Source organism: Polypterus senegalus, chromosome 9 (genome assembly GCF_016835505.1).
Source record: "Polypterus senegalus isolate Bchr_013 chromosome 9, ASM1683550v1, whole genome shotgun sequence".
NCBI lineage: Eukaryota > Metazoa > Chordata > Cladistia > Polypteriformes > Polypteridae > Polypterus > Polypterus senegalus.
Window position 1 is genome coordinate 90,028,885 of NC_053162.1, and position 25,850 is coordinate 90,054,734.

General features: G+C 39.7%; 1 protein-coding gene across 1 annotated transcript in view; it reads left to right on the forward strand.

The window, feature by feature from the left end:
* Positions 1-25,850, forward strand: part of sntb2 (syntrophin, beta 2) — a 313,602-nt gene that overhangs the window by 164,039 nt on the left and 123,713 nt on the right. The window contains exon 2 of the mRNA XM_039763457.1: positions 285-498. Coding sequence (XP_039619391.1) covers positions 285-498 — 214 coding nt within the window. The remainder of the gene's footprint in view (positions 1-284; positions 499-25,850) is intronic.

The following is a 25,850-nucleotide window of genomic DNA, read 5'->3' on the forward strand; positions in this document are numbered from 1 at the left end:
AATGTACATCAGTAAATATGCAAGAAGAAAACAATTGCACAGGTATCTTAAGCATTATATAAGATAATGTACAAATTTCATTGAGGTATATATAGAGTTTAAACTATAGAAGCTTAGATTGAGCATAGTGAAAAGTTTACCAGCAATGTTTAAACAAAATTAATTTGCTTGGACACTGGAGTAAATGAGATGAACAAGCTTTAACTGACCTATTTATTTATTTGTTTGTTTATTTTTTACTTCCTTTTGTCTTAATTTCTGTTGTTCTCTTGCTTTCCCCACAGTTAAATATATCAAAGAAGTGACTCCTTTGTTTAAAAAGCCAACCTTGGTGGCAGACCTCCCGTGGGATAATGTGCGGCCTCAGTCACCCAGCCTCAGTGGCAGTGAGGATTCAGGTTCTCCAAAGCATTTGGCCAGCAACAAGGATAAGAAGGTCATCCCACTGAAAATGTGTTTCATTAGCCGCAACCTGACCATGGCAGATCTAGAGAACAGGTAAAATGCTATGTGGACTTCTGGGAATGAATGATTTCTTTAGCTTATCTAATTTATTGTAAGAGCATTTCCTTTGGTATACTCTCTTCCAATATCTTTGCATTTGAGTTTTGTAATGCGAGTAATTAACTGTTTAAAGTATGTAAGACCAGCTGAATTAGGCCATAATTGTATTTTGTTTCATTACAAACGGATATTCATAATCAATGGGTTGTAGTTGCCGTAACTTTGCAGGTAGTTCATAACATTAAGAGGCTCAATCATTGACACATTTTGTAGACAGGCACACAGGAAGATAAGCATAGCCTATGATAATTTATGCTTGCAAATTCTTTACCATTAAGGAATAGATTGTGATCACTTGGGTTTATAAGAAATCACATGGTAGATGTGGATGTAAATTAATCTTTTTTTCTAGCTACTAGTGTTCTCTACTTTTACTGTCATGCTAACTTTTGTCAAAGACAAGGAATCGCTCAGGGTCCTATCTTTGTCCATTTCACATCATCACATGGAAAAGCTGGCAACGAGCCTTTGGCCTAAGAGTCAGTAGGAGACACTAAAGCAGTTGAGCAAAAGGGAATTCCATTTAGCAACATCTTACTGGTTACATTTATGAGCTTGTCCAGGATCACTCAGTAGAGGATGGAAATCCTTTTAGCTCAGCTGAATAAGCTAATGTTTACTGACTTAGAAGTCTCAGGTTTATGGTCAGTCTCTTTGTGTGATATAGGGGAATGAAGGAAGGTGGTGCCCTGAGCAGTTTCTCTCCAGTGAACTTTTTAAACCTTTTATTTAAGCCCATTCAACAAATGCCTGGATGTTCTCCTAAATAAAATAGCCTAAATCCGTATTCCACATGTCCAGACTCCATAACTTGCATATGATGTAATCCTCTGAATTGCATAGAATGGCAACATCTTCCTCAAATGGTTTTCGATGCGTTTCCCTTTTGGCTCTATGATGCTCCTGCACATTATATTTTCAATATTACAGAAGTGATTGAAGTTCATGTAGGAAGTGGTCATCGTGAGTTATGTACTTCTTTTAAACTGGCATCACAAATCACTGAAGCATTATGCTTGCACCGCACAAATGATTCCATACAAGCTAAATATTCGTACCACGCACAATCTCGGAGTCAAAGACCTGTAAAGGTCAAGCCATGAAAAGAAAGTCTTTTATTACCTAAAATGTTTTATTGGTACATTTAAACTTGGTTCTTTTCTTTTCTTTATTATTTTCCTTTGGGTGTTTAAGGATGTTCGTGCACATGTCACAGCATTCGCATAGCCCTGGAAACCATTGTGGCTGGTGACATCAATGACAAGTGACATAAAAAAGTAATGAAAACAGTGAAATAAAAAAGTAATTGTTAAACATATGCAGATAAGAAAAATAATGATAAAAATAAGACTAACTATTGCCAGAACCCAAAACCTTGTTTTCATAGCCAAAGACTCCAATGAATTTGTGTGTTGTAAAACTGTAAATATAAAATTGCCATCACAATATTGTGAATAGAAAAAAAACTGTTGGAGTTTTAAAAAAAAATTCTCCAAGACACAGTACCAACAGAAGAATTTAAAAGATCTTGTGCAGCTATATCTCATCTGCCCTCCAGATGGGAGAGCTGGAATAACCGGGTATCTTCAGTTCCAGAAGTCAAGTGCTCAGTGTAGGACAACATATGGTTTTGTGGTATACTGTAGCCACCATGATTGTCAGTTTTAATTTGCCTACATTGCAGTAAATTTTAAAAATGTAGCTCAATCATCATCCATTTGTGTTACAGTAATATCCATTCTTCATTTTCTTTCACATTGTGCAGTTGAATCCTGCCGAGTGTTTCTATAATAGCAAACTAAGAAGGGCAGGTTAAATTTCCTTCCTTCTTGCAACAGTCTCAACCTACTTTTAGAAAATGCTCAGGTACTCCCATTCCAGATGAGCAGTTATATTTCTCCAGCTAGTTCAGTCTCTGTCATAATTCTCCTCCCAAAGGGTCTTGCTTTCCACACTTTACAAGGGAGGCCCTCTAAGGGCCTCCTCACTGTATGCCTAGATTATTTCATATGCCTCACTATATGCTTAAATTATCTCTGGTGTCTGGGGATGCACCCTTGCTGAGGCACTTCACTTCTTTAGCTTGTTCCAACAATGTCATTTTATTAATTGTTGTTTAATTACACTGTGTACCCTCCAGAATTTTCCATTTCTTGGGGAAAGTAAAATGGACTGCATTTTCTAGCTAGAGGCCAGGATGAGAATAGCAATGAAGATCATGAATTACCCCAATTAGCAGTTACATTACTAATACTAGCATGGTGCTCATGATTTATCTTTTAATATAATGAAATTTTACAGTTTAGGCATTATTAGTGCTTCCTGTCATTAATCATGTGCTACATGCATAAAAGTCTCACTTTGGAACCTTAAGCATCTACTTATGATTGCAACTTTTTATGTCCTGCATATATTCAAAACCATATAAATCAGATTTTTAGCCAGATTATCAGCATCTTGTAAGTGTAAGTGTGATTAAAGGATTTTTAAATGAAACCATTTTAAATTTAACTAGAATGTGTGTACTGTACTGTTTTCTAAGAGAACATGCACTGATCAGTCAAACATTATAACCACTCCTGTGTGAATGATGTCTACTGTCTCATAGACCTTTTATAAGGGCCAAATCTTGATTGCCAGACAACTGGGTCAGAACATTTCTGAAACACCAAGGCTTGTGCCTATGGTCAGTTGTGATGAGTAACCTACCAATACTGGATGTAGGAGGGAAAAACCACAAACTGCTGACAGATTGTCAGGTGGCCAGGAGTCATTGATGCGAGAGGTCAACTAAGGCTACTCCATCTACTACAAACCAACAGAACGGCTACTGTGGCACAAATCAGATAGTTTTAATGATGGTTAGTTGAGTAATATTGTCATGACACACACATATGGTATTGCGTAACTGTAGACAATGGTAGCTTATAAAGAATTACTGAAGAATGCTGATTGTAAATATGGGCAGTTGTGATTAAATGGCCTCAGTAGACTGTGACATGATTTTTGTGTTTAATAGTACATTTATAAAACAAAGTTTCCAGCCCAGATTTTTCAACAAAGGAGAAAACTTTAGCTTGTAAATGAGAAAAATAATTGAAAAATGATCTTGGCTGGGTATTCTTCAGACCATCTGAGCTCTCTTCCACATTAATCACAGACTAGAAATCTTATCTCTGAATCCACTAATTCTTGGTCATACTCTAAACTAATACATGATAATGTGTGTATAAACTTAAATATATGAAATAAAAAAAAAGTTCAGCTTTTTACAAGTAATGCACAACACACTAAAATGAGTGGCACGTTCTTACGAGTCTATTACCATTTTTTTCCTGCAGTTCTGAAATTCAGTGACTTTCTCCATTGTGATTGATACAGATTGCTTCAAAAATATTTATGTAATTAAATGGAGTATTTGAGAAAAATTATATTTATCCAAGACAGATTGTTGAGAGATTATTTTTGTGTTTCTTTTTCTTTTAATTTTCTCAAGGGAACAAAACTTCCTGCCATATGACTCTTCATTGTCCTTTTTGTTGTGGCCAATTACTATGTTAATTTTTTAAAGTCCTTCGTATAAGAAACAAGCAAGACTTCCTTGCCAGTGTTCTAAATTCACTTAAACCTTTCTTTCAAATAATTATCCTTTGGATGATCTTGCGTAAGGAAGAAAAATAGAATATGAATCTGGAAAGGTACATTAATATGACCTAAAAAAGAATGCAGCATGTTGTTGCCAGTGAAGTGATTCATAAATAGTTGGTTGACATGCTGTAGTTAGTTTTCATGAATAAGCATTTGTTTTGGTTTACTATGTCCATTACCCTGAAGTAATACTTCATGATTTCCATCTAGAAACCAGTTCCACTCAAATTGTTTTTGAGTTTGTGCTTTACTAATTATTTTATAGAATTTTGCTGGATCTATTTTATCAGTTCCTTGAAAATTCTGAAAATCCAGATTAGCTCCCCTAAGTAGCCCCAAGTCTATATGATATTTAAAAAGGTCTGATTTTCATAGGCAGTCAGAGTAAAATAAGAATTTTATCTAAGGACACATTTAGGTGTTTTTTGGGTGATCGTGCCTTTTTTTTGTAGCATAGTAGCCAACATGTAGCAAAATTACTACCATGACCACTAGGGGGAGACCCAGAGCCCCCAGACACAACCACTTCAGACACAGTTCCAACATAAAATATAATTATTTTATTAGATCACAATAGCTCGTTAGGCTCAATCCAACACAATACTCCATGATAAATGCTTTTCCTTCTCCTTTACCCATCCTTAGTGAGCAGCATCTTCCTCCTCCTGACTTGCTGACTCCCTGAGTGAAGTAATGTACTGTACATTGTTTTGCAGTATATTGAACCTGGGAGTACTTCTGGTGCTATGTGCTTGTATGTCAGAATGACTTCTGGTTTACAGTATGCAGAAAGCATAGAGCGCCTCCCCGGCAGTGCCCTCTCGAGGCACCCAAGGATCCTGACAGGACTGCGTTTCCAAGTCACAAGCAACCCTATGGATTTCGAAACTGGGACCAGTTCTGAGGGAAACTACCACCTCTCAAATGGAGTAATTAATTGTTTTTGACTTCCAGCCTCGCCCCATCTGTCCACTATTCTATCACCCCAACTGGGACAGCAATCGAAAACCATCTGGGTCAAGTTGCACCTCCATTCATGCTGTCCCTCCATTACAGCCTCCAGGCTTGGCAACACATCATCTTCCATCCCAGTTGGTATGCCTGTCTATCCTCTATAGCACATGACACTACATTGTACTGCCTCAGCATAGGATATTATATGATGTTCACATACACTTATACAGGGAATAAAATGGTCTGTTTAACCTGATATGGTCAGCATCATGTGAATGTAGGAAAAAATGGGAGTACACAGAGAAACCTTACATTGACGTGAAGTGAATACTTAAACTCCATTCCGATACTTACCTGGTCTCTGCAGTGGTGTGTCAGTAGCATTTAGCACTGCACCAGTGTGCCACCTTAGGGCCAGTTTTTCTTATTGATTAATTTAGATACAGTACTGAGGTCTTATTCAAAGCAGTTTCTTAGTTCACATCCATTACTCTGTCCCTCAGGATACAGAAAAGAAAAAGACAACTACTGGTTGACAGAAGATCAAATTTCTTTTCTACATTAAGGATTAGGGTTTCCTGGCTATTTGATGTGCAGCTTCATTCATATACTTTCAAAAAGTCATAAATCTACCTCTCACCATCTTTCTCTGGACACTCCTCCTCCATGTATGGCTCTTTTCCCTCCAGGTGAGTGAAAAGAGGTAGTGCACTTATGTTACATTCCATTATTGTCTGACCCCGTGGCTTCCCATTTTTTATATTCCTTTTTTGATCGGATAGGCTTAGTGACACCAGTTTGTCTTAACCATGTCTAGGAGTTTCACCTTTTTGGTTTTATCCTGGAAGAAAAATATTATTTGGGTTCAGTCCATACTTGGTCAGATGAGACCTCTGTCTAATAAGGAGTTAACCATGAGTTCCAAAAACGGAGTTGTGATTGTCCAACATACTGTATGCTAGGTTGACCTTATATCAGGTTTTTTTTTGGTTTATCCAAAGCCAAAGCTTAATATATTTTCAAAAAATACGAACCTGTTGTGCTAGACTTTGTGTCTGCTGCTGCTGATATATGCTTAAAGGTACTAGACAGAATAAATTGATGGGTGGATGAATTACACTTATTAGACAGCACAGTTGTTAAAACCAGTTTTTCACAAAGACCTAGGCTCAGATCCCAGCTTGGTCGCTGCTAGTTCTATTTCTCTGTGACCATGTGGGTTTGCCCCATATATTCAGGTTTCCTGCCATATCTCCAAGCTGTGCATCTTGGGTAAACTGCCAATGCTAAGCAGGCCATGTGTGAATGAGTGTGAGTATGCCACTTTATCGATTAACTCCTCTATTAAGAGTGGTGAATGCCTTTCATTTTGTTTTTGGGATGGAGTCTAACTTGCCATGGCTGTGTAAAAGAATAAGCAGATTCAAAAAATAATGGGCTTTTTTTTTTTTCTTTTGAAACATCACATTTTGTGGTGTGAGTGGCATGTTGCCACAGTGGTTAGCATTTCTGGTTTATTTATCCAGCTGCCTGTGTGAAATCTGTATGTTCTCTTTGTTTCTGCATGAGTTTTATACTCACATCCTAAAAGATTTGGAAATGAGATTATTTGGCATTTCTAAATTGAGTACGAGTGTGGCAGTCCTGTGATAGACTGGCATCTCCTCTAAGACAGCCTCCTGCCTTGTACCCATTGCTGCTGCGAAACTCTGAAATTGATAAAGTATGTTTGAGAATGTAATTTTTTTTTTTTTTGGACTTCTTAAGAATATCAACATAAAATGAAGTGAAAATACAGTTGCCTCCATAATTTTTGGCACAAGACACATTTTCCTTTATTAACTCCTCTGTGGAGCAAAGAGGTAAATAAAGGAAGAATATGTCTTTGTCACAAACATTATGGAGGGCACTGTATAAGCACTGTGTGGTTAAAAAGAGTTCATTGACAGTAGATGAAAAGCAATTTAAAAGAGAACGGCTGCATCAAAATAAAGTGATTTCAGTGCCAGCACGGAAGCCCATTACACAGTTCCCCCATCATCCCACTGTAAATGTGCTTACTAAAGACCTATTGGAAAAACAGAAAAAGTGGCAATCTATGGAGCATGAGTAACACAACCATTCTGATATGTGTACAAGGCACAATTTACCCTTGCAGGCGGTCCATCAAAATACATGCTGCTTCACCATAACATATTAACTCTTGTTCCACCTTTGTACAGTGATGATCACTAACTCATGGGATTCAGGGTGGCCTTTCTTTTTGTGCATTTTGCTCAGACCTCTTTTTTGGGGACATTTCACCTTAATGTATTATTTGTGCCAGCAGGGTGTTGTACTTTTTTTCCGTCCCATTTAAGTACCCCCAATTGCTGAAATTTGATTACTGTTTTATCCTGTCTGTACAGTAGGCCAATCCCTGATATGCTCTTTGCTCTTCCTTTATTTATTTTCTAATGTTACAAGTGGAGATTACTTTGTTCACTAGAGAGTATCTGATTATCTCATGGAGCACATCTGGTATGCAGATATTGAGACAATACAGGGGGAGGGGTGGACTTTATGTGCTGCGCTCCTGTAATGGATATAAATTAGTGGTAGCACTAATCTGAAGTACTCATTTACTTGATTAGTGCTGTTTTTTATTTCAGCCTATGTGTTAATTTACTAAAACCCTGTATTTAGCCATAAGTATATAGCTATAACCCAAAAGGATTGCAGCAGTGGGAAATATTTAAGCAGCTGCCTTTCAGGAGAAGCTTGCTGACTCATTCAATTGAAATGTAATTCAGTGGAAATTTGCAGAGCTCTTTGGCAGAATATCAAACTGATATCCCCTCCCTTCCCAGTGCAAAGGCAGGATCTGGCTAAAATAAATTAAGGAAAGAAAGTTGGCAGGGAGCAGCTGTACAGGCATTCTCTACAGATTGCTTATTAGAGAAAGGAGTGGACTGGTGACCTGGGTTTGCTACATCTGCCTCAGACTGACACACTGGCATCTCCATTATTGTCATATGATAAGAGCGATCTGCCTCACAGCCGTCTCTGACAGTTACGTGATTAAGTTATTATGAGAATTACAGTAAATGCCTGCTTTTCAGAAAAGCTTCCCTGTGTTTAAAAGAATTAAGCCATGCAACCCGGTATTCAAAAAGATGGCAAGGCTTTCCTTTTTCTCCTCTAGATTAACGGTTTACTTTTGGGTTCATCACATAAGGAAAGGGTCAGTTTATGAATCTATGCATCTGAGAAGGTTTGGTTCAAGCTATGGTATTGTGATGTACACTATTCAGTGGTAAACATTTTTCTGGCCAGTGTTATACAATATATTAATTGCTGTCTTGTTTCGAAGATCTTTAAATATACAGTATGTGCAAAGTGTTACCAGTGACTGAGTTCCAAGCTGCTAGTTGCCGCACTCTGATAATGGAACTAGAATCTGCCTGCAGAGTTCATTGAAACAGAAAAACATGTCTAAAGCCGTGGACCTCATGTAACTAGTCAGAGATAGGTGATGCCATGATATGTGACATAAACCATCTTTATGATGTCCTTTTGGTGGTGTAATATTTGGGAACATGCCATCTTTGTATTATTCTTTGACTTATAATAAGGTTGGTCCATTCAGTATATTTAAAGCATTAGAAATATTTCAGCAATCTGTCATTTACAGTTTCTCAAGAGGCCTTAAATGTAAAAAACACCCACAGTGCCATATTGTCAAGAAGTGTCGAGGTGCTGAAGATCCCGGCTGTACTGCCAGCGAACTAAGCACTGAAGATTTTGCAAACAGACGAGGAAGTGAACGTAGGCCGAGACAGAATCAAGTTGAAATCTCTTGCCAAACCCAAAATGTTAAACAGGGAATCATATTCAAGAGGGATTGCTCATACTGTAATTTCAATACTAATTGCATAAAGAATAGCAGTTTCTATCCAAATCTTGGAAAATGAGACACCTATCCTATTTAAAACATTGTGCCAATGACATCCAGTGGCAACTAGGAGATATGTATTGACATCAGGCACCCAGAAATGATGATGCCCACAAAGAAAACCTCATGGCATTGCACATAATAGCAATAAGTTAAAAAGGATACTTTAATTGAGAAGCAGTAAAAGGACAAAATGCCTAACTTTAGTGTAAATGTTACCCGATCTTAGAAACCCCATAGTTTGTGCAGGAATTATTTTTAAAAATATTGTAATGTTAACAATTTCTTTTTTAAGTTATCTGACTCATAGCACGTGTGCCTTTTCACAAGCAAGGTGTATAGTGCCTTTCAAATGGTCAGATACAGCAGAAGTTATCTAAAAGGTAAGATTAGATCCACAGGAGCTCTTCTGACTGGTTTACTTTGTGGTTAGAAATGGAGGCATGCTGATGTATTGTATTGCAGTAACAGTCCAGGTTTTCTGCAGTGCAGGTATGTGAAGACTGCCACCATGGAAATGCAGGAACAGTTCAATGAATGTTAAAATTCTACCTGAAAAACTTTAATAAATATGATTGATGATGTGCAGTCTGGCTTTCTGGGGCTGATTAAAACATTTTATTGATCTTTATATATATTATATTTTTGGGATAGCTTGCTGGTATAGAAAGCTGTTCCTTCACAGTTTGAGAAGACTGGTTTAGATACCGGGCTTGGTCAATGCCCCTGCGGAGTTTTCCTGTTTGCATGAGTCTCCATGGATCTTCCACCCAAATCTCCAAAGACATAAATGTTAGGTAAACTGACAACTCTTGAGTGTAAGTGTGTCTCATGATACATCGACACCTAGTATTGCCAGGATTATTGGTGCTGAGATATAAAATGGTGTGTCCAAATGGTAACAAGCAGAGCCTCATCATATTAAATATAATTAGCAAGGAGAAAAGGAAAATGGAAAAACACAATCTCTAGCTGTCAGCGTTCCTTTAGAAAACAAAAACTATAGAGATGGCCACATTGTATTTTGATACAAACAAAATAGAAATTTGGCTGACCTACAGTTGTTCAACAGGCCAAGCGCTGCTGGTCCCACTCCTGAGGATCCTAAAATATTATGCTGTCACAGCTGTATTTTAACATGACTATTTGTGAGTCACAGTCGACACTAAATATTCCTAACCATTCCTCATTCCATGGCCAAGAGCAGTAGGTGGTCACCACAGGAGTAGTACAGCAGGATACCGTGAATGAAAGAAAAGTAAATGGACAGTCTACACACGTTTTCTCCAAAAAAAGAAACATAAACCAGAAAATGTGCTGAAAACTGTATTAATTTATAGAAAAAACTGTTGTTGTAGGGATTTAACCACTGAAGTAAGCTGGGTCTACTATAGGATGAGACTTAAATCCTTAAAGATTGCTCAGGTGCACATTAAACAATGTACAACTCATATTTCTCTTGCTACATACATTCTTAAATTATTAGCACTCTGTTCATTTCTGTACACATAAAAAATTAATATAATAAGGCATACCCTGAATTACAAACAACCACTTTACAAAAATTTGGATATACAACAAATACTGTTTCTTGAATTAGTTCTGAAGATCATGTCAGCAGAGATATTCAGCTATGTTCCACTGAAATGTTTATCATGGTGTTGGAGAGAAGGGATGTGTTGAATGTCGGTTGAACATGCAAGTAACAATTTCACTGTACTGTGCATATGTAACTCTTATTTCTTCTTCTACTACTACTACTGTTACAACTACTACTGCCAACACCCGGTCATCCTCACTGTCATTCCAAGTATTATGTAATATGGTTGGATGCTTTAGGTGGTACTCGATATTTGTGACACACCATCACAGTCTCGGTCATTCTCACATTAGATGTTATGTTTGATCTGCCTGACACATGTGCGGTTCAGGTATTGTCTTGAGCATCGTGACTCCAAAAATGCTGATAAATTAATTACGCTAGAAAGGATGATCGAAAGGCTATTTAATATGAAAGTGGAAATGATAAAGTGTAGGTAAATAAACTGTAAACTATTTAATAAAGTGATGATATCAATTTTAATGTCTTTTGGTGTTTTGTTTTTTTTTAACAGGAATAAGGGTCATTTTTGAGGACAGGTAAAACTCAAATTTTAAAATAAGGGTAATTATGTATTGGCCTGTGTAACAAGGCGCTGTATAGATATCCGACCTGACACAGACTGACAACAGAGGCACATGAAAATAAACAAAAAAAGATTTATTTTCTTCGTCTGTGGATTGCAACTTTCTTGTTCCCACAGACACAACAAAGTCCCAGAGCACATAAAACAAAAAGCAAAGCACCAACAAAACATCAAATCTTCCTTTGCCACCACTCCTCCCGACAAGTGTTGTCCTCCTCCCAACTCCCGGAGTGCTGTCTGCCGGCTTCTTTTATAGCCCACTCGGAAGTGCTTCAGGTGATAATTGACCTAATTAAGGGTGCACTTCCACATGGGCTCAGCAGCTCCCCCGGCGGTGGCCACGGAGCCCAAAAGGGATGAGCTCTGGTGTGACACAGTTGTGGCCCCAATGCAACCCAGGGGGGCTCCCAAGTGTTCCCAGGGACATAGTGTGCATCCCATGGCTGCTCCCCCGGATCCAGTGTCAAAGGGGCATCCGCCACACCTGTATATCTTTAGAAATTAATTATATCTGTGTTATGTCTTTCATTATCATGGAATCCAGTGTTGTGGTTGGTTGGGCCCTAATCCGGCCTGGGTGCCTTGTTAATGGAAGGACCAGGCAGTGAACAGATACAGTGCATTGCCTCCTCCAGAACATTAGATGGCATCCCCCCTGAGTTGCAGTGGTATGTTGGATTCCCACAGGGCTCCATGGGAGGTGGAACTTGGCACAGGTTCCATGAGTACTGCCAGAGGATGCTGCAGAGGCTGCAAGCCCAACTACATTGGGCTTCTGCCTCACCAGAAAGTATTTCCTTACCATGCTATTGGGCCACTGGAAGTTCTCCCGGGTGTAGAATAAATGGAGCTGTCACTGCTCCAGGAGTCGGGAGGAAGAGGGATGAAGTTTTTCATTGGAGGAGCAGAGGCGGACTCAGACAGACAGATAGACAGAGAGAGAGAGTGAAAGAAAGAAGAAAAGAAAGAAGAAAAGTGCTGTATTGTGCTTGGAGCTGTGCTTGCTGTATGGGGATGTGGTATAGCGGGTCCACAGCTCAGATTAAAAAGGCCAGTTTTTTTTAAATAGGTAATTGCTGCACTCGTGGCTCAAAGAGGGGGCGTGGTAGTGTGGCTGGAGCGGTTCCGGGGAGCATCCTTGATTGAAGCCTGGAGCTGCTAATAGCCACACCTGAGCCACACCCCTATAATAAATAGGAGAAGTGCGAGGCAGAAAGAGAGGAGAGGAGAACGATTAAAGACTGGCGAGCGATAGAGCAGAACTGGGGTATTGCAAGAGAGTGGATGAGCAAGCCAGCTAAGTAAAAAGAAGGTCAGCGCGGTCAGGGGTCCCAGATAGAGCAAGCGATTGGCACTAAAGGGATGGATCATGCCCACTGACTATGTGGAGGAATGCGTATCCTCAAGGAGGAGTCTGCCCTAGGGATCTGAGGGATGACCACGTGTGCGAGAAGGATGGCGGGAGGACAACCGACCCCGAGCGGTCTACCAGAACGCCGGAAGAGGCAGCTAAGACGGGGGTCGGTATAGAGAGGACCGTGGTGGCTGAAGTCCTGTTGGCTGAGTAAACCTTAGGAGAGCTGAAGAGGCTGGGAAGGAGCTGTGTCTGTCTGGTATAGCCCCAATGATTGCTGCTGTTTTAATTTCGTTTTAGCCTTTGTTTTAACCATTTGGGATTTTGTCTGTTTATGGATTATTTATTTATGGACATTTGAGTACTGCAGTAATTTATATAAATACTTTGTTTTTTTTTGGATTTTCCCCCTTGTAAATAAAAAGTTTCTGAGTCAAGTTTGGGGAGATGGTGCCACACCCATAATTAACTACTGTAAATGGACTGGGAGCTGTCAACTAGATTTAAAGGATTCACATTATTTGTAAAATTTAAAATTGTATATTTTAAATAAATCTTGCATAAGTGGGTAAAATGGTATCTTGATTAATGCAATTTGTCTTAGCTTGGCAAACGAACACTGGCAAAAAGCAAAAAAATTAAAACTAGTGTTCAGTATTTTTGCAAGTTTTTCAATATCTAATATGAAAAACCACCCATTCAGTTTCTGAAGCCGCTTAAACAATTTTAGGAATGTAGGAAACTAGAGTTGCCATTTAACCTAATTTGCAATTTTTAGCCAGTGGTAGGTGAAAAGAGTACACACAAAAAGTGACACGAAAATGCAAGGAACATGCCGACTTAAGTTAGGATTTTAACTCAAGGTGCTTCTTGGCTTCAGTGCTCACTATTACTTCTGTAATTCTGAGCATTATATGCACAAGTCTTCATTTGTTCAAGTGTGAGTATTTATGGTATTATTCTACAATATTTTTCTCATCTTAATTGAAAAGATTTACATTTGCGTATAATTTGACAGAGAAGCACAATTTCCTGAATTGCTGTTCATTATAATGGCATTTTTCACTAGGTGCCTAATGCACTGTGGCAAATCCTCCACTTAATTAAAACGATTGCATGCCCTCAGTATAAATAATGCAAAATTTGTTTAGTTTTTGTGGGAAGCCTAATCTGAACCCACTACAAACAGTCAATAAGATCGCTGTTCCCAGACTACTTGAGAATTGTTCTCTGAAACCAAATTGCTGTGGAGTTCCTTTGATCTAATTTTCAGTTTCTTTCATCCTGCAGGCAGTTCGTTATTTGAAGACCTTCCAAGTTGGCTTTTAGAAAAGAAAAGTGGAAATTAAACACCCTTGGTTTAGGGAGCTGTACTGCAAGTGTATTGATTTTCAAAGTCAAATGCAAGTAATTTTGTTAGGGGTTTTATACTCCGGGGAAACAGGAACTGAATATTTTTGCCAGGTTTGGCATTACCTTTTCTGCTACCTGCCAACTAAGCCAGCTGAAATAGATATTCGAGCCCATTAAGCACAAACTGTCCAAGTCTAATTTTCTAATTTGTTAAGTACAACACACCAATGAGTGTATCTCTCCCTGACTTATTCTTTGTTTGAATTGATTCCCTTTGGATTAATGGTAGTTAAAATTAAATGCAGGTTGTTATAAAGTCATTTCATAGGACTTCTACTATGCTGTTTGTATGTGACAGCTGTCTGAATCTTTGTAAAGAGAGGAAATCAAGCAAGAGCTGACTTATTACCTAATTTTGGCCAGCAAGCAGTTTCAATTTTTATATTGAGTTTAAAATAAAATTATTTCAAATGATCAATCTGACTTCATGTCCTTGCCCTTTTGGTAATACAAATAATAAAGACAAAGCTGTGTTGGGTACTTAATGGGTAATTCAGATATAAGTAGTAAGGTAAATTTGGAATATGTGGATTTAGAATATGGATGGATGGGCAATGAATATGATCTCAGAACACTTCACTTAAGTGGTACAAAAGTTACTTTAACCAGAGTTTCTGTACCGGACTTGACTTCATCTCTCATTGATTGGGAGAATAAATGTTGTTCATTCTCTCAAAATTTGTAATATGTTTTGCAGTACATTGCAATACATCTCAACAAACCCTGTTAAAAAATTGGATGCAATTATAGCCTCATTCATTTAGAATACAAAGAGACCATGGATGAAAATGAATTCTTCAGGGATCGAAAACAATGAGGGATATGATGTCACCTAACTTCCAGCTATGCTAGTGAGCCGAGTAAATACGTGTTATAAGAAATTAACTTGTACCTGCTTATTTAGATACGGAAATTAAATCATGAACTAAATCCTCGCTGTATGCTTTTCTGTGTTACCAGTAGCATTCATTACTGCCAAGCAAAGGTCTTAATGGTCAGCACTCACTTAGAATATGCTGTCAGTGCAGGAGCTAGTGGAAGGCCAAGATGGTTTTTATCAAATTCACCTTGTTAAGATATTCACATTTCCACATTCTCTAAAATACATAAAACACAGCTATGTTTATTGACAATATATTTGAATACCTTAGGCCAGGGGTGTCCAAACTTTTTTCACTGGGGGCCACATACAGCGAAATATACAAAGGGCTGGGCCACCCACTAGATGTGAGGTATATTGCCTCACCTCCTGTGTATTAAGCTAGAAAAAATCAATCAAATATAGGTAAATTATGCTTCATAATTGAATATGTTTAAAGAAAAAACAGCATCACAGCTGTACATTAATGGGTTTTCATTTATTTTATTTCAAAGTACTCAAATCACATGCACTTGAGTAATAATCAAAAGCACAAGCTTTATCTGACACTTCATGTTTTAAGCTAGCTGACAAATCTTCAATTCGCCACACAACTGCGTTTCTGGACAAGCGAACGTTGTTGAATTTCTGGATTTTCTCCGGCACATTATTCCTGCGACTTTAGTGAGGCACTGTTTTATGAAGTCACCATCTGTGAAAGGTTTCCCACGTCGGGCAGTGAGTTGCGCTACCTCGTAACTGGCTAATGGGGCATTTTCTTGTGCTTTGTTAGCATGGAAAAAAATCGTGTTGTTGAGTTAGCTGCCATTTGCTTAACTTTCTGTTCTCGCTCGGCACCAGTGTAGGACATGTAGGTCGGATGTTTGGTTTTGTTGTGTCGACACACATTATCCTCTTTCATCACTGCAATAGTTTCATTGCAAATCAAATATACACACTTGCCCTTGCCTTCTAGGAAGAAATATTAACTTTCTCACTGTGTCTGTAATTTTCTGCACTCACTTGCTGTTGTGCGTTTCTTTGGTTCTGCCATTTATGGTCACCCGTAGCAAAATTGTTCTTTGATTGCACTTGTTTGTGAAGACGCTGCCTTGATCAAGACAGTAGCTCTGCCTTGTGTTAAACCTAAGAAGTACAGTACAGTTAAGAACAAATTTGGCTTATAGGAATAAAATCTTATTTCAAACTTTTTTGGTTTTATAATACTACTTATAGCACCCATCACAATACACACATTTTCCAGTGAATTTCATTTACATCTTCTTAGTGAGTCCTAGATGGCGCCTGTGATCTCCATCTGGGTAGTGTGACATCCCCACTGAGTCACAGCATCATAGTGCTCTGCAGCTAGCCACAACAAAATCAAACAGATTTGCTTTTTATCTCAGGTCGTATGGATAGACCTAGAGTTGACAACCAGTGAGCATTCATCTGGAAGGACAATACATACAGTACCCACGGATAGAAAAGTGCTTAATCAAATCTACAAGACAAGCAAGAACAGAGAAAGACTTCTAAATGTGCAAGTAGAGGAGACACTCACAGATCTTTGGAGCCAATCAAACATATAGTCAACATCTCTGTTGTAAAGATTCTCAATGAGAGGAAACATGTATTAAACAGCTAAAATGTATGGATTGTTATTTATTTACTTTTTGTGGAGCAATAGGAAATCTGAAAAACTGTTGAGAAGTTGTGGAGGAGTTTTGGAATCCTTCATTCCCTGCTATTCTTAGTTCCATGACTAACAAGAGCTAATAAAGGCTAAAACTGTTGTCTCTGTACTATGTGACATTACTGCTTAATGAGCAATTTACTGTTCTAACATACACTAGGTTGCTACTATGCTGTTTTATCTTCCTCAATTAGAAGAAACCCACTTCACATATTAAAACACAATGAGAAAAGGGATTCTTATTTTTTTTAAAATGTATTAATTACAGGTAAATTCATATATACAGTGGTGTGAAAAACTATTTGCCCCCTTCCTGATTTCTTATTCTTTTGCATGTTTGTCACAAAAAATGTTTCTGATCATCAAACACATTTAACCATTAGTCAAATATAACACAAGTAAACACAAAATGCAGTTTTTAAATGATGGTTTTTATTATTTAGGGAGAAAAACAATCCAAACCTACATGGCCCTGTGTGAAAAAGTAATTGCCCCTTGTTAAAAAATAACCTAACTGTGGTGTATCACACCTGAGTTCAATTTCCATAGCCACCCCCAGGCCTGATTACTGCCACACCTGTTTCAAACAAGAAATCACTTAAATAGGAGCTGCCTGACACAGAGAAGTAGACCAAAAGCACCTCAAAAGCTACACATCATGCCAAGATCCAAAGAAATTCAGGAACAAATGAGAACAGAAGTAATTGAGATCTATCAGTCTGGTAAAGGTTATAAAGCCATTTCTAAAGCTTTGGGACTCCAGCGAACCACAGTGAGAGCCATTATCCACAAATGGCAAAAACATGGAACAGTGGTGAACCTTCCCAGGAGTGGCCGGCCGACTAAAATTACCCCAAGAGCGCAGAGACGACTCATCCGAGAGGTCACAAAAGACCCCAGGACAACGTCTAAAGAACTGCAGGCCTCACTTGCCTCAATTAAAGTCAGTGTTCACGACTCCACCATAAGAAAGAGACTGGGCAAAAATGGCCTGCATGGCAGATTTCCAAGACGCAAACCACTGTTAAGTAAAAAGAACATTAGGGCTCATCTCAATTTTGCTAAGAAACATCTCAATGATTGTCAAGACTTTTGGGAAAATACCTTGTGGACTGATGAGACAAAAGTTGAATCTTTTTGGAAGGCAAATGTCCCGTTACATCTGGCGTAAAAGGAACACAGCATTTCAGAAAAAGAACATCATACCAACAGTAAAATATGGTGGTGGTAGTGTGATGGTCTGGGGTTGTTTTGCTGCTTCAGGACCTGGAAGGCTTGCTGTGATAGATGGAACCATGAATTCTACTGTCTACCAAAAAATCCTGAAGGAGAATGTCCGGCCATCTGTTCATCAACTCAAGTTGAAGCGATCTTGGGTGCTGCAACAGGACAATGACCCAAAACGCACCAGCAAATCCACCTCTGAATGGCTGAAGAAAAACAAAATGAAGACTTTGGAGTGTCCTAGTCAAAGTCCTGACCTGAATCCAATTGAGATGCTATGGCATGACCTTAAAAAGGTCAAATAAAGCTGAATTACAACAATTCTGCAAAGATGAGGGGGCCAAAATTCCTCCAGAGCGCTGTAAAAGACTCATTGCAAGTTATCGCAACGCTTGATTGCAGTTATTGCTGCTAAGGGTGGCCCAACCAGTTATTAGGTTCAGGGGGCAATTACTTTTTCACACAGGGCCATGTAGGTTTGGATTTTTTTTCTCCCTAAATAATAAAAAACATAATTTAAAAACTGTATTTTGTGTTTACTTGTGTTATATTTGACTAATGGTTAAATGTGTTTGATGATCAGAAACATTTTGTGTGACAAACATGCAAAAGAATAAGAAACCAGAAAGGGGGCAAATAGTTTTTCACACCACTGTATATATGTATATGTGTGTATGATATATATATCTCTTTCACGCTTGGGACACAGATTTGCACAGAGACACAGGAGGTCGTAGAAACAAGAAGGATTTTTATTCAAACACCGCAAACGCATGAGCTTAAATGTGCTCCATGACAAGTCCGAGATGACAGTTCCGCTAGGAGCAGAGAGAGATAAAAGCAAACAATCAATTCTCAAAACTGACAGGCACTGCGCAAGGCTTATAAGTCGGCAGAGTACCGCGCGAGGCTCGTCTTACGCGTTATAGTGCAAGGATAAGGAGCAATGTGAGGGTAGTCAGTGTTTCAAGGTTTGTGGTTTTCCCAGGGACGTCTGTATCTATTTGGGGTGCGATCAGCCCTCCAGCTCACACCCTCCCCCTCAGCTTTATTCACATTCCTGTGAATCAAGCGACTCTCTGTACCAAGTTCATGTAGTCGGGATAATACGTCTGCGTTGACGTGTTCAGAACCTGGTCGGTGCTTTACTGTGAAAATGTAAGGTTGTAAACCTTGAAACCATCTCATTAGACGAGAGTTTGTATCTTTCTGTCGGTACAACCACTGAAGTGGAGCATGATCAGTTACCAAAGTGAAGTTTCGTCCCCACAATAATAGCGAAGCGCTTCCACAGCTCACCTAATTGCCAAGCATTCTTTCTCAATTGTAGAATAATTGCGTTCCCTAGGAAGTAATTTCCTACTCAAATATGTGATTGGATGTTCTTCTCCATCAAAAATTTGTGACAGGACTGCGCCACACCAAATGCACTTGCGTCTGTTTGCAAGATAAAATCTTTTGTGAAATCCGGGTTCCTTAGAACTGGGTAAGAAGACAATGCTTTTTTTAAATCGTTGGAAGAACGTTCGCAATTTTCTGTCCACAAGAGAGGTCGGTTTTTTCTGCCTCTAGTAAGTTCTGTAAGAGGAGCAGCTCTATGTGCAAAATTTGGAATGAATTTTCTGTAGTAACCAGCGAGCCCCAGAAAAGCGTATACTTGTTTCTGTGTCCCAGGTCTCGGATAAGCAAGCATTTCTTCTATTTTCCTTAATTGTGGCCTAAAGCCACTTTTCTACTGCATAGTACGGCACGACACGGTTCAGTACAGCTCACCTTGGTTCGGCTCAGTTCAGCTCGGTTTATGCGTTTCGACTGCAGTTTAGTACCGCTTTAGAGTGGGCGGGATTATTCACGTGTCGTTATAGTTGCGCCGCCTCTACTGCTTGCTCTTCATTTTTTTTAACTTGTCCCTACAGTGTTTGTAAGTCCTATGGTAGCCGTGTGCGGCCAAGAGCTGAGCGACCTCCTGGAAAATTTTTTCATTCCGCGTCGCCCCATTCAGCTCTTGCTGGATCCGCTCCTCGGCTACCAACGAGAGGAACGTCTGTACTTCCTCAACAGACCACGGAACAGCCATTTTTGGTTAAAACCAGTTCGAACCTTCGCGGGTCTGTTGTGTCTCGTGTCGCAAGTTCAGTGACGCAGTAATGACGATTTTCTCTGGCCAATCAGTGACCAGCAGAGTTTACACGTCACATTTTGGTAACGGTTCGGCACGCTTGGAACCTCGGCTGAGGTGGTACTAAAAAAAGGACCAGGTACCAGGTACTGTTCCCAGTGGAAAGCCCCGCAAAAGTGAGCTGTACTGAACCGTGTCGTGCCGTACTATGCAGTGGAAAAGCGGCTTTTGTAAACCCTTGCCCATAGAATAGCCTAAGTAATGAGTCTTGGACATGCCCAGTTTACATTTCTTAGGGTTAGCAGTAAGGCCAGCCTGTCTCAAGCTTTCAAGAACGGCTTGAAGCCGCTCTAAGTGTGTTTTCCAATCATTGCTAAAAATCACGACATCGTCAAGGTATGCCCCAGCATATTCAGAGTGAGGATGTAGGATCTGATCCATCATACGCTGAAAAGTTAGAGGTGCCCGTGAAGACCAAACGGGAGTCTTGTAACTTCATAGAGTCCGTCAGGAGTCGCAAATGCCGTTTTCTCACAACTGCTAGCCTCTAAAGGCACCTGCCAATAGCCTTTCGTGAGATCTAGCGTGGAGATATAGCTTGCCTGACCCAGTTTTTACAACAGTTCATCGACACGGGGCATGGGATAAGCATCGAATTTAGAGACCTTATTCAAGCGTCTGAAATCGGTACAGAACCGAACCGTCTTGCTTTGGGGCTAATATGACTGGGCTGCACCAGTCACTTCTACTTTCACGAATTACAGCATCTTTTTTACCTCTTCGCGCACAATATTTCGCGCTTCGGTATCCGAACGGCCGCATCTGTACGCGAACATCAGGTTCAGTGGTAATTTTATGTTTTGTAATGTTAGTCTTGCCTGGTAAATCTGAAAAGACATCAGTGTTCCGTTCTATCAAAGATAACAGTTCTGTCTTTTGCGTGTCAGTAAGATCGTTACCAATGGTAACATCGGTCTGAGAAACAGCAGCCAAGGAAGTGTTAACCTCTTGTCGGTCGTGCCATTCCTTCAAGAGGTTAATGTGTAAAATCTGGAATGGTTTGCGCCGGCCTGGTATTCTAACCTTGTAATTTACCGGACTCATACGCTCCTCAATAATGGCGGGCCCTGCCATTTAGCTAAGAATTTGTGTGGATCCGAGGAACCAGTACCAAAACACGATCGCCAGGTTTGAACTCACGGAGCTTGCTGCGCTATCGTAAAGACGCTTCTGAGTTTCCTGTTCTCGTTGTTGGTGTTCCACAGCAATAGAGGAAAGCATAGAAATTCTGTCTTGCAACGAAATTAGTCGATCTGCAAAGCTTGGACCTTAGCTGCTCTCTCGTTTCCTATCCATTCCTCACGCATCACATCCAGGATGCCTCGCGGCCGCCTGCCGAATAACAACTCGAAGGGACTCAAGCCAGTGGACGCCTGTGGTGATTCTCACACCGCATACAAAACAAAAGGTAGGACAGTGTTCCATGTTGTGGGATCATTATGAGCAACTCGCCTGATCATCTGTTTCAATGTTTTGTTAAATCGCTCGGTTAAACCATTCGTTTGAGGATGGTAAACAGTAGTACTCAATTTCTTAATAGCAAAGCTGTCACACAATTGTTTCATCACGCAGAAGTGAAAGGTGTGCCTGATCAGTTAAGATTTCTCTAGGGATACCAATACGAGTAAAAGTTTCACATAGTGCTTTGGCTACAGTCAAGAGTTGGCCTTTTCAGCGCAATCATTTCTGGATATCGTGTCGCATAATTAACCAACACCAGCAAATATTGGTACCCATCCTTAGTCTTAGGTAATGGTCCCACAATATCTAATCCCACACGCTGAAAGGGAACTTCCAATATGGGCATAGGACAAAGGGGAGCCCGAGGAGGCTTATAAGCAGAGACGATCTGGCAGTCTGGACATGAAGTACAAAATCGTTCAACATCTTTTCCCATATTAAGCCAATAAAATCGTTTTGATAACCGGTCTCTAGTTTTGTCGGCACCGAGGTGCCCCAAGATGTGTGAATGTGCCAGATGCAAAACAGTTTCCCTATGTGCTTCAGGTACCACCAGTTGTTCAATAAATTCCCCCTCCAAATGATCTGAGATCACTCTGAAAAGGCAACCGTCCTTTTCTATAAAGTGTGGGGTTTTCACACCCCCGGAATTACGCTCTTGGTAATAAGAGTCATTAGCAGGGCGAGCCTGTTTAAATGCATATTCTAATGAGCTATCAGTATGCTGCAAACACACAAAATCTGATTGTTCGTTAACGCTCGGTTTGTGTTTGGAGGCGTTTGCAATCTGGGAAGATGTAGAAGGACCAGCCCATTCTGGAAGATTGTCGGGGGTGACCTCCTCCGTCTCGCTGGAGAGATCGGGTTCAATATCTAAGTTGGGCTCTAGATTTTCCCCGGCCGCTACCAGTTCTTCGTCTTGGTTTTCTTCTTCTTCTCCCCCACTAAGTTCATTAGTGGACTGGACTACTGGTCCCTTACATTTATTAATCAGTTTCGAAAAAGGGCATTTCTCCGTCCTATGAGTAATGGCCAAGGGCACGAGTCTGAAACGGCAGACCAAACCTTAAAGTGGCGCCCCTATAAGTTAAAGGAAGAAGTAAAGTCTGATAATCTTTAACATCACCATGTACACAGCGTATTTTTACAGTCTCACAGTCTCTAAGGCATTGTTCATTAAGACAGTCTCGTCTCACAATACAAAGGTCACTTCCGAGTCTAACAATGCTGAGATTTCTCTGCCCCCCAATTTCACCGGGATCAACAAGCCATCTTTTCCATCCGGATATGTAATAGTTGAGCAACAAATCTCGGCCAGTCCAATCTCCATTGAATGAGCTGGAGAGAAGCGACATTCTCTTGCCAAATGGCCGAGTTGATCACACCGGAAACATCTACGGTGGCTCCGTTTCGAAATATCCTCTGCAACGTCCACGTCGACATGCTCTGTAGTGTCCACGGTTTCTCGACCGCTGTTGCCGCTGTCTCCCCAGAAACAGGGGTCTCATCTACGACTGGATTTCCCGGGGTCCTACCTGACCCCATTAGATTTTTAGGTCCTGCAGCTTGTCGATCGAAGCAACGAGAATGTCCTGGACGTTCGTTCACAGGTTGCAAAGCAGCACGAAATCCACCGCTCTTTCTCCAAGTGGACTGTGAACCCTCTAATCGTCCGGACATAATCGTTAATGATTTAATATCATGACGTAGAAATTCATCTCGAAGAACTTCAGGTATGCCGGCCAGTAATATATTCACAACAACTGTTTCCATCACATCTCCTTCAAACCAGCAGTGCACTTTATGTATCAAATCTTGAATTTGCACACGGATTGGGTCATCCATGTTTAGTTTCCATTCTTTAAGTGCATAAGTTTTAGACCTCTGAAATAAGTCTTCGGCTGCATCCATCTGTGCAACCACTCCTGGTACCACTTGTCACGCTTGGGACACAGATTTGCATAGAGACACAGGTGGTCGTAGAAACAAGAAGGATTTTTATTCAAACACCGCAAACACATGAGCTTAAACGTGCTCCATGACAAGTCAGAGATGACAGTTCCGCTAGGAGCAGAGAGAGATAAAAGCAAACAATCAATTCCCAAAACTGACAGGCACTGCGCAAGGCTTATAAGTCGGCGGAGTACCGCGCGAGGATTGTGTTACGCGTTATAGTGCAAGGATAAGGAGCAATGTGAGGATAGTCAGTGTTTCAGGGTTTGTGGTTTTCCCAGGGACGTCTGTATCTATTTAGCTCACTATATATAAGTAATTACTTCACATTAAATATTTCTTATTATTTGTTCTCTGGATGGAAAGGCCTGGGGATATCTGATTTGAATAAGAAGTTGTTCTTATTGTCTGTCTTAGTTGTAATTTGTTCAGTAAAATCAAGCAAAGCTGCCTTCTGTTGTTTCTGTCTGACATGGATTGACTTATTTCTTATAATGCCATTATGAGTTGCTTGCTGTCCCAACACAAGCCTATCCTTTAGTCTGCTATCTGTGTCCTTCTATCTGTTTTTCTTTTTTCTTTGCCATACGAATTACACAGTAGTCACATGACACATCATGCAAATATAGGGAGAGCTTGGCACAGCTAGTCTCTTTGCCTAAGAACTTCATGTTTTGCCCCGCTTTTATGCCATGTGCCTCTAGTGCAGGGGTGGGCATACTGAATCCTAGAGTGGGCCACATATAAAATCTAGGAGTAACTATGAAGTTGAACCCAAGTAAATCTAGCATTTGTGTTAATGATAATGTTTAACTCTAAAAAGACTAGCTCCAAGAAATTATTAATTTTTATACCTTTTTTATATAAAGCTATTAACAACAGATAGCCATAAGAGTAATTTTAAAGCACAGTTATTTTGCTAGGACTTTGTTCAAGTCACAAACATAAGACTGCTCTCTTCTGCACAAACTGTTAATATCAACTGAGAATCTGGTCATCCCAACAATTAATTCATTGCACATGTTTGGATGTGTTAGTTCACTTTTATTCTTGCTTTTAGTCATTTTTGTTTGTGAAGAGACCTGTTCACAACTCTTTGTGCTACCAAATAATGAAATGTGCACAGCATAATTACAAAACCTTGGAAGCAAATCCTGAGTAATGTACAGTTTGTAGAAATCAAACAATGAAACTTTGCTATACTTCCTTTTAATTCACAATTGCACTAGAGTTCAGATACTTTTATCTACAAGATTTTGTTACACTGTCCATCCATTAAATTGTGATGAAAAAATTGTAAAAGCTGTCTTTCAGTGCCTAAAGTCCTGAAAGCTAGATTCCCATTCAAAACAAAGGATGGCAGGTTGAACTGCATATGCTTCAAAGTCCTCCCTTCTGCACATTGAACCTTAAAATTTAGAGAAATGAACAGGTTTTGCTTGTTGCAGTTTACTCAAATTATTGTAAGTGTGACATACTGAGAAAAACATAAATTAACAGCACTTTACCAAATCTGAAATAAGCTCACCTGAAAAACCGTTACCTGTTGACCTCTTGTGTCTCTGTGATGAAATGTCTGAAAAACACACACATTGCCTGAAGGCACTATCAGGATGCCGCTCCCGGTAAGCACGTTTTGCTTTTTGTCTCACCAAACACATTGATTGAAGCATAAGAATAATCTGTTTTGGTCTAACTAACTTCCTTCTTTCACTTTTGTTAACAGAGCTCTTTATACTGATTTGTGCAAAGACCCAGACTCACTCTCAAAGTTCCACTTTCAGAGATGCTGCTGCCAACCAAATCAGTCACTGCTAAAATTCGCTATGCGCAAACTCTTATTCTTAAAAAATGCACATGTGAGACGAAGGCAAGCCAGCAGCTAAAAAAATATATAGACATCAGCTCTGCAGAATTGTCTTTATTTGTATGGTAAATGCTTTTTTTTTTTTGTATGACACAACATGGCAACATACTAAGCTTAAACCCGGCAATTGTGCTAACATCTTGTTAAGACACCTTACTTGAGCTGGAATATTAGATTTTTCTAAGAGAAGCCTTGCGCTGATTGTGCCCATGCCATGGGTCAGATGCTGCTCGCGGGCTGTAATTTGCCAACACATGATCCAACTACTACCTGGATAGGTGGCCAGTTGAAATAGCCATGTTGGTTATTTATGTAAAAACTGTAGGTGTCCGAACTTTTTTTTTTTTTAAGTCCTGCTGAAGTTGTCTTGAATGCACTTTTTTCAAATAAATGTTTGAGGAGTTTAAGCACCACAGATGAAACCTTAGTGTTTTAGGACAAGCCAAAAGAATAGATATTCAGTCTGTTGCACATAAATAACAAGAGCCTTTCACCTTGGCTAAAACATTGATGCAAATTCATTGCCTAAATGTCTGAGCCAAGTAATAACTAAATCAG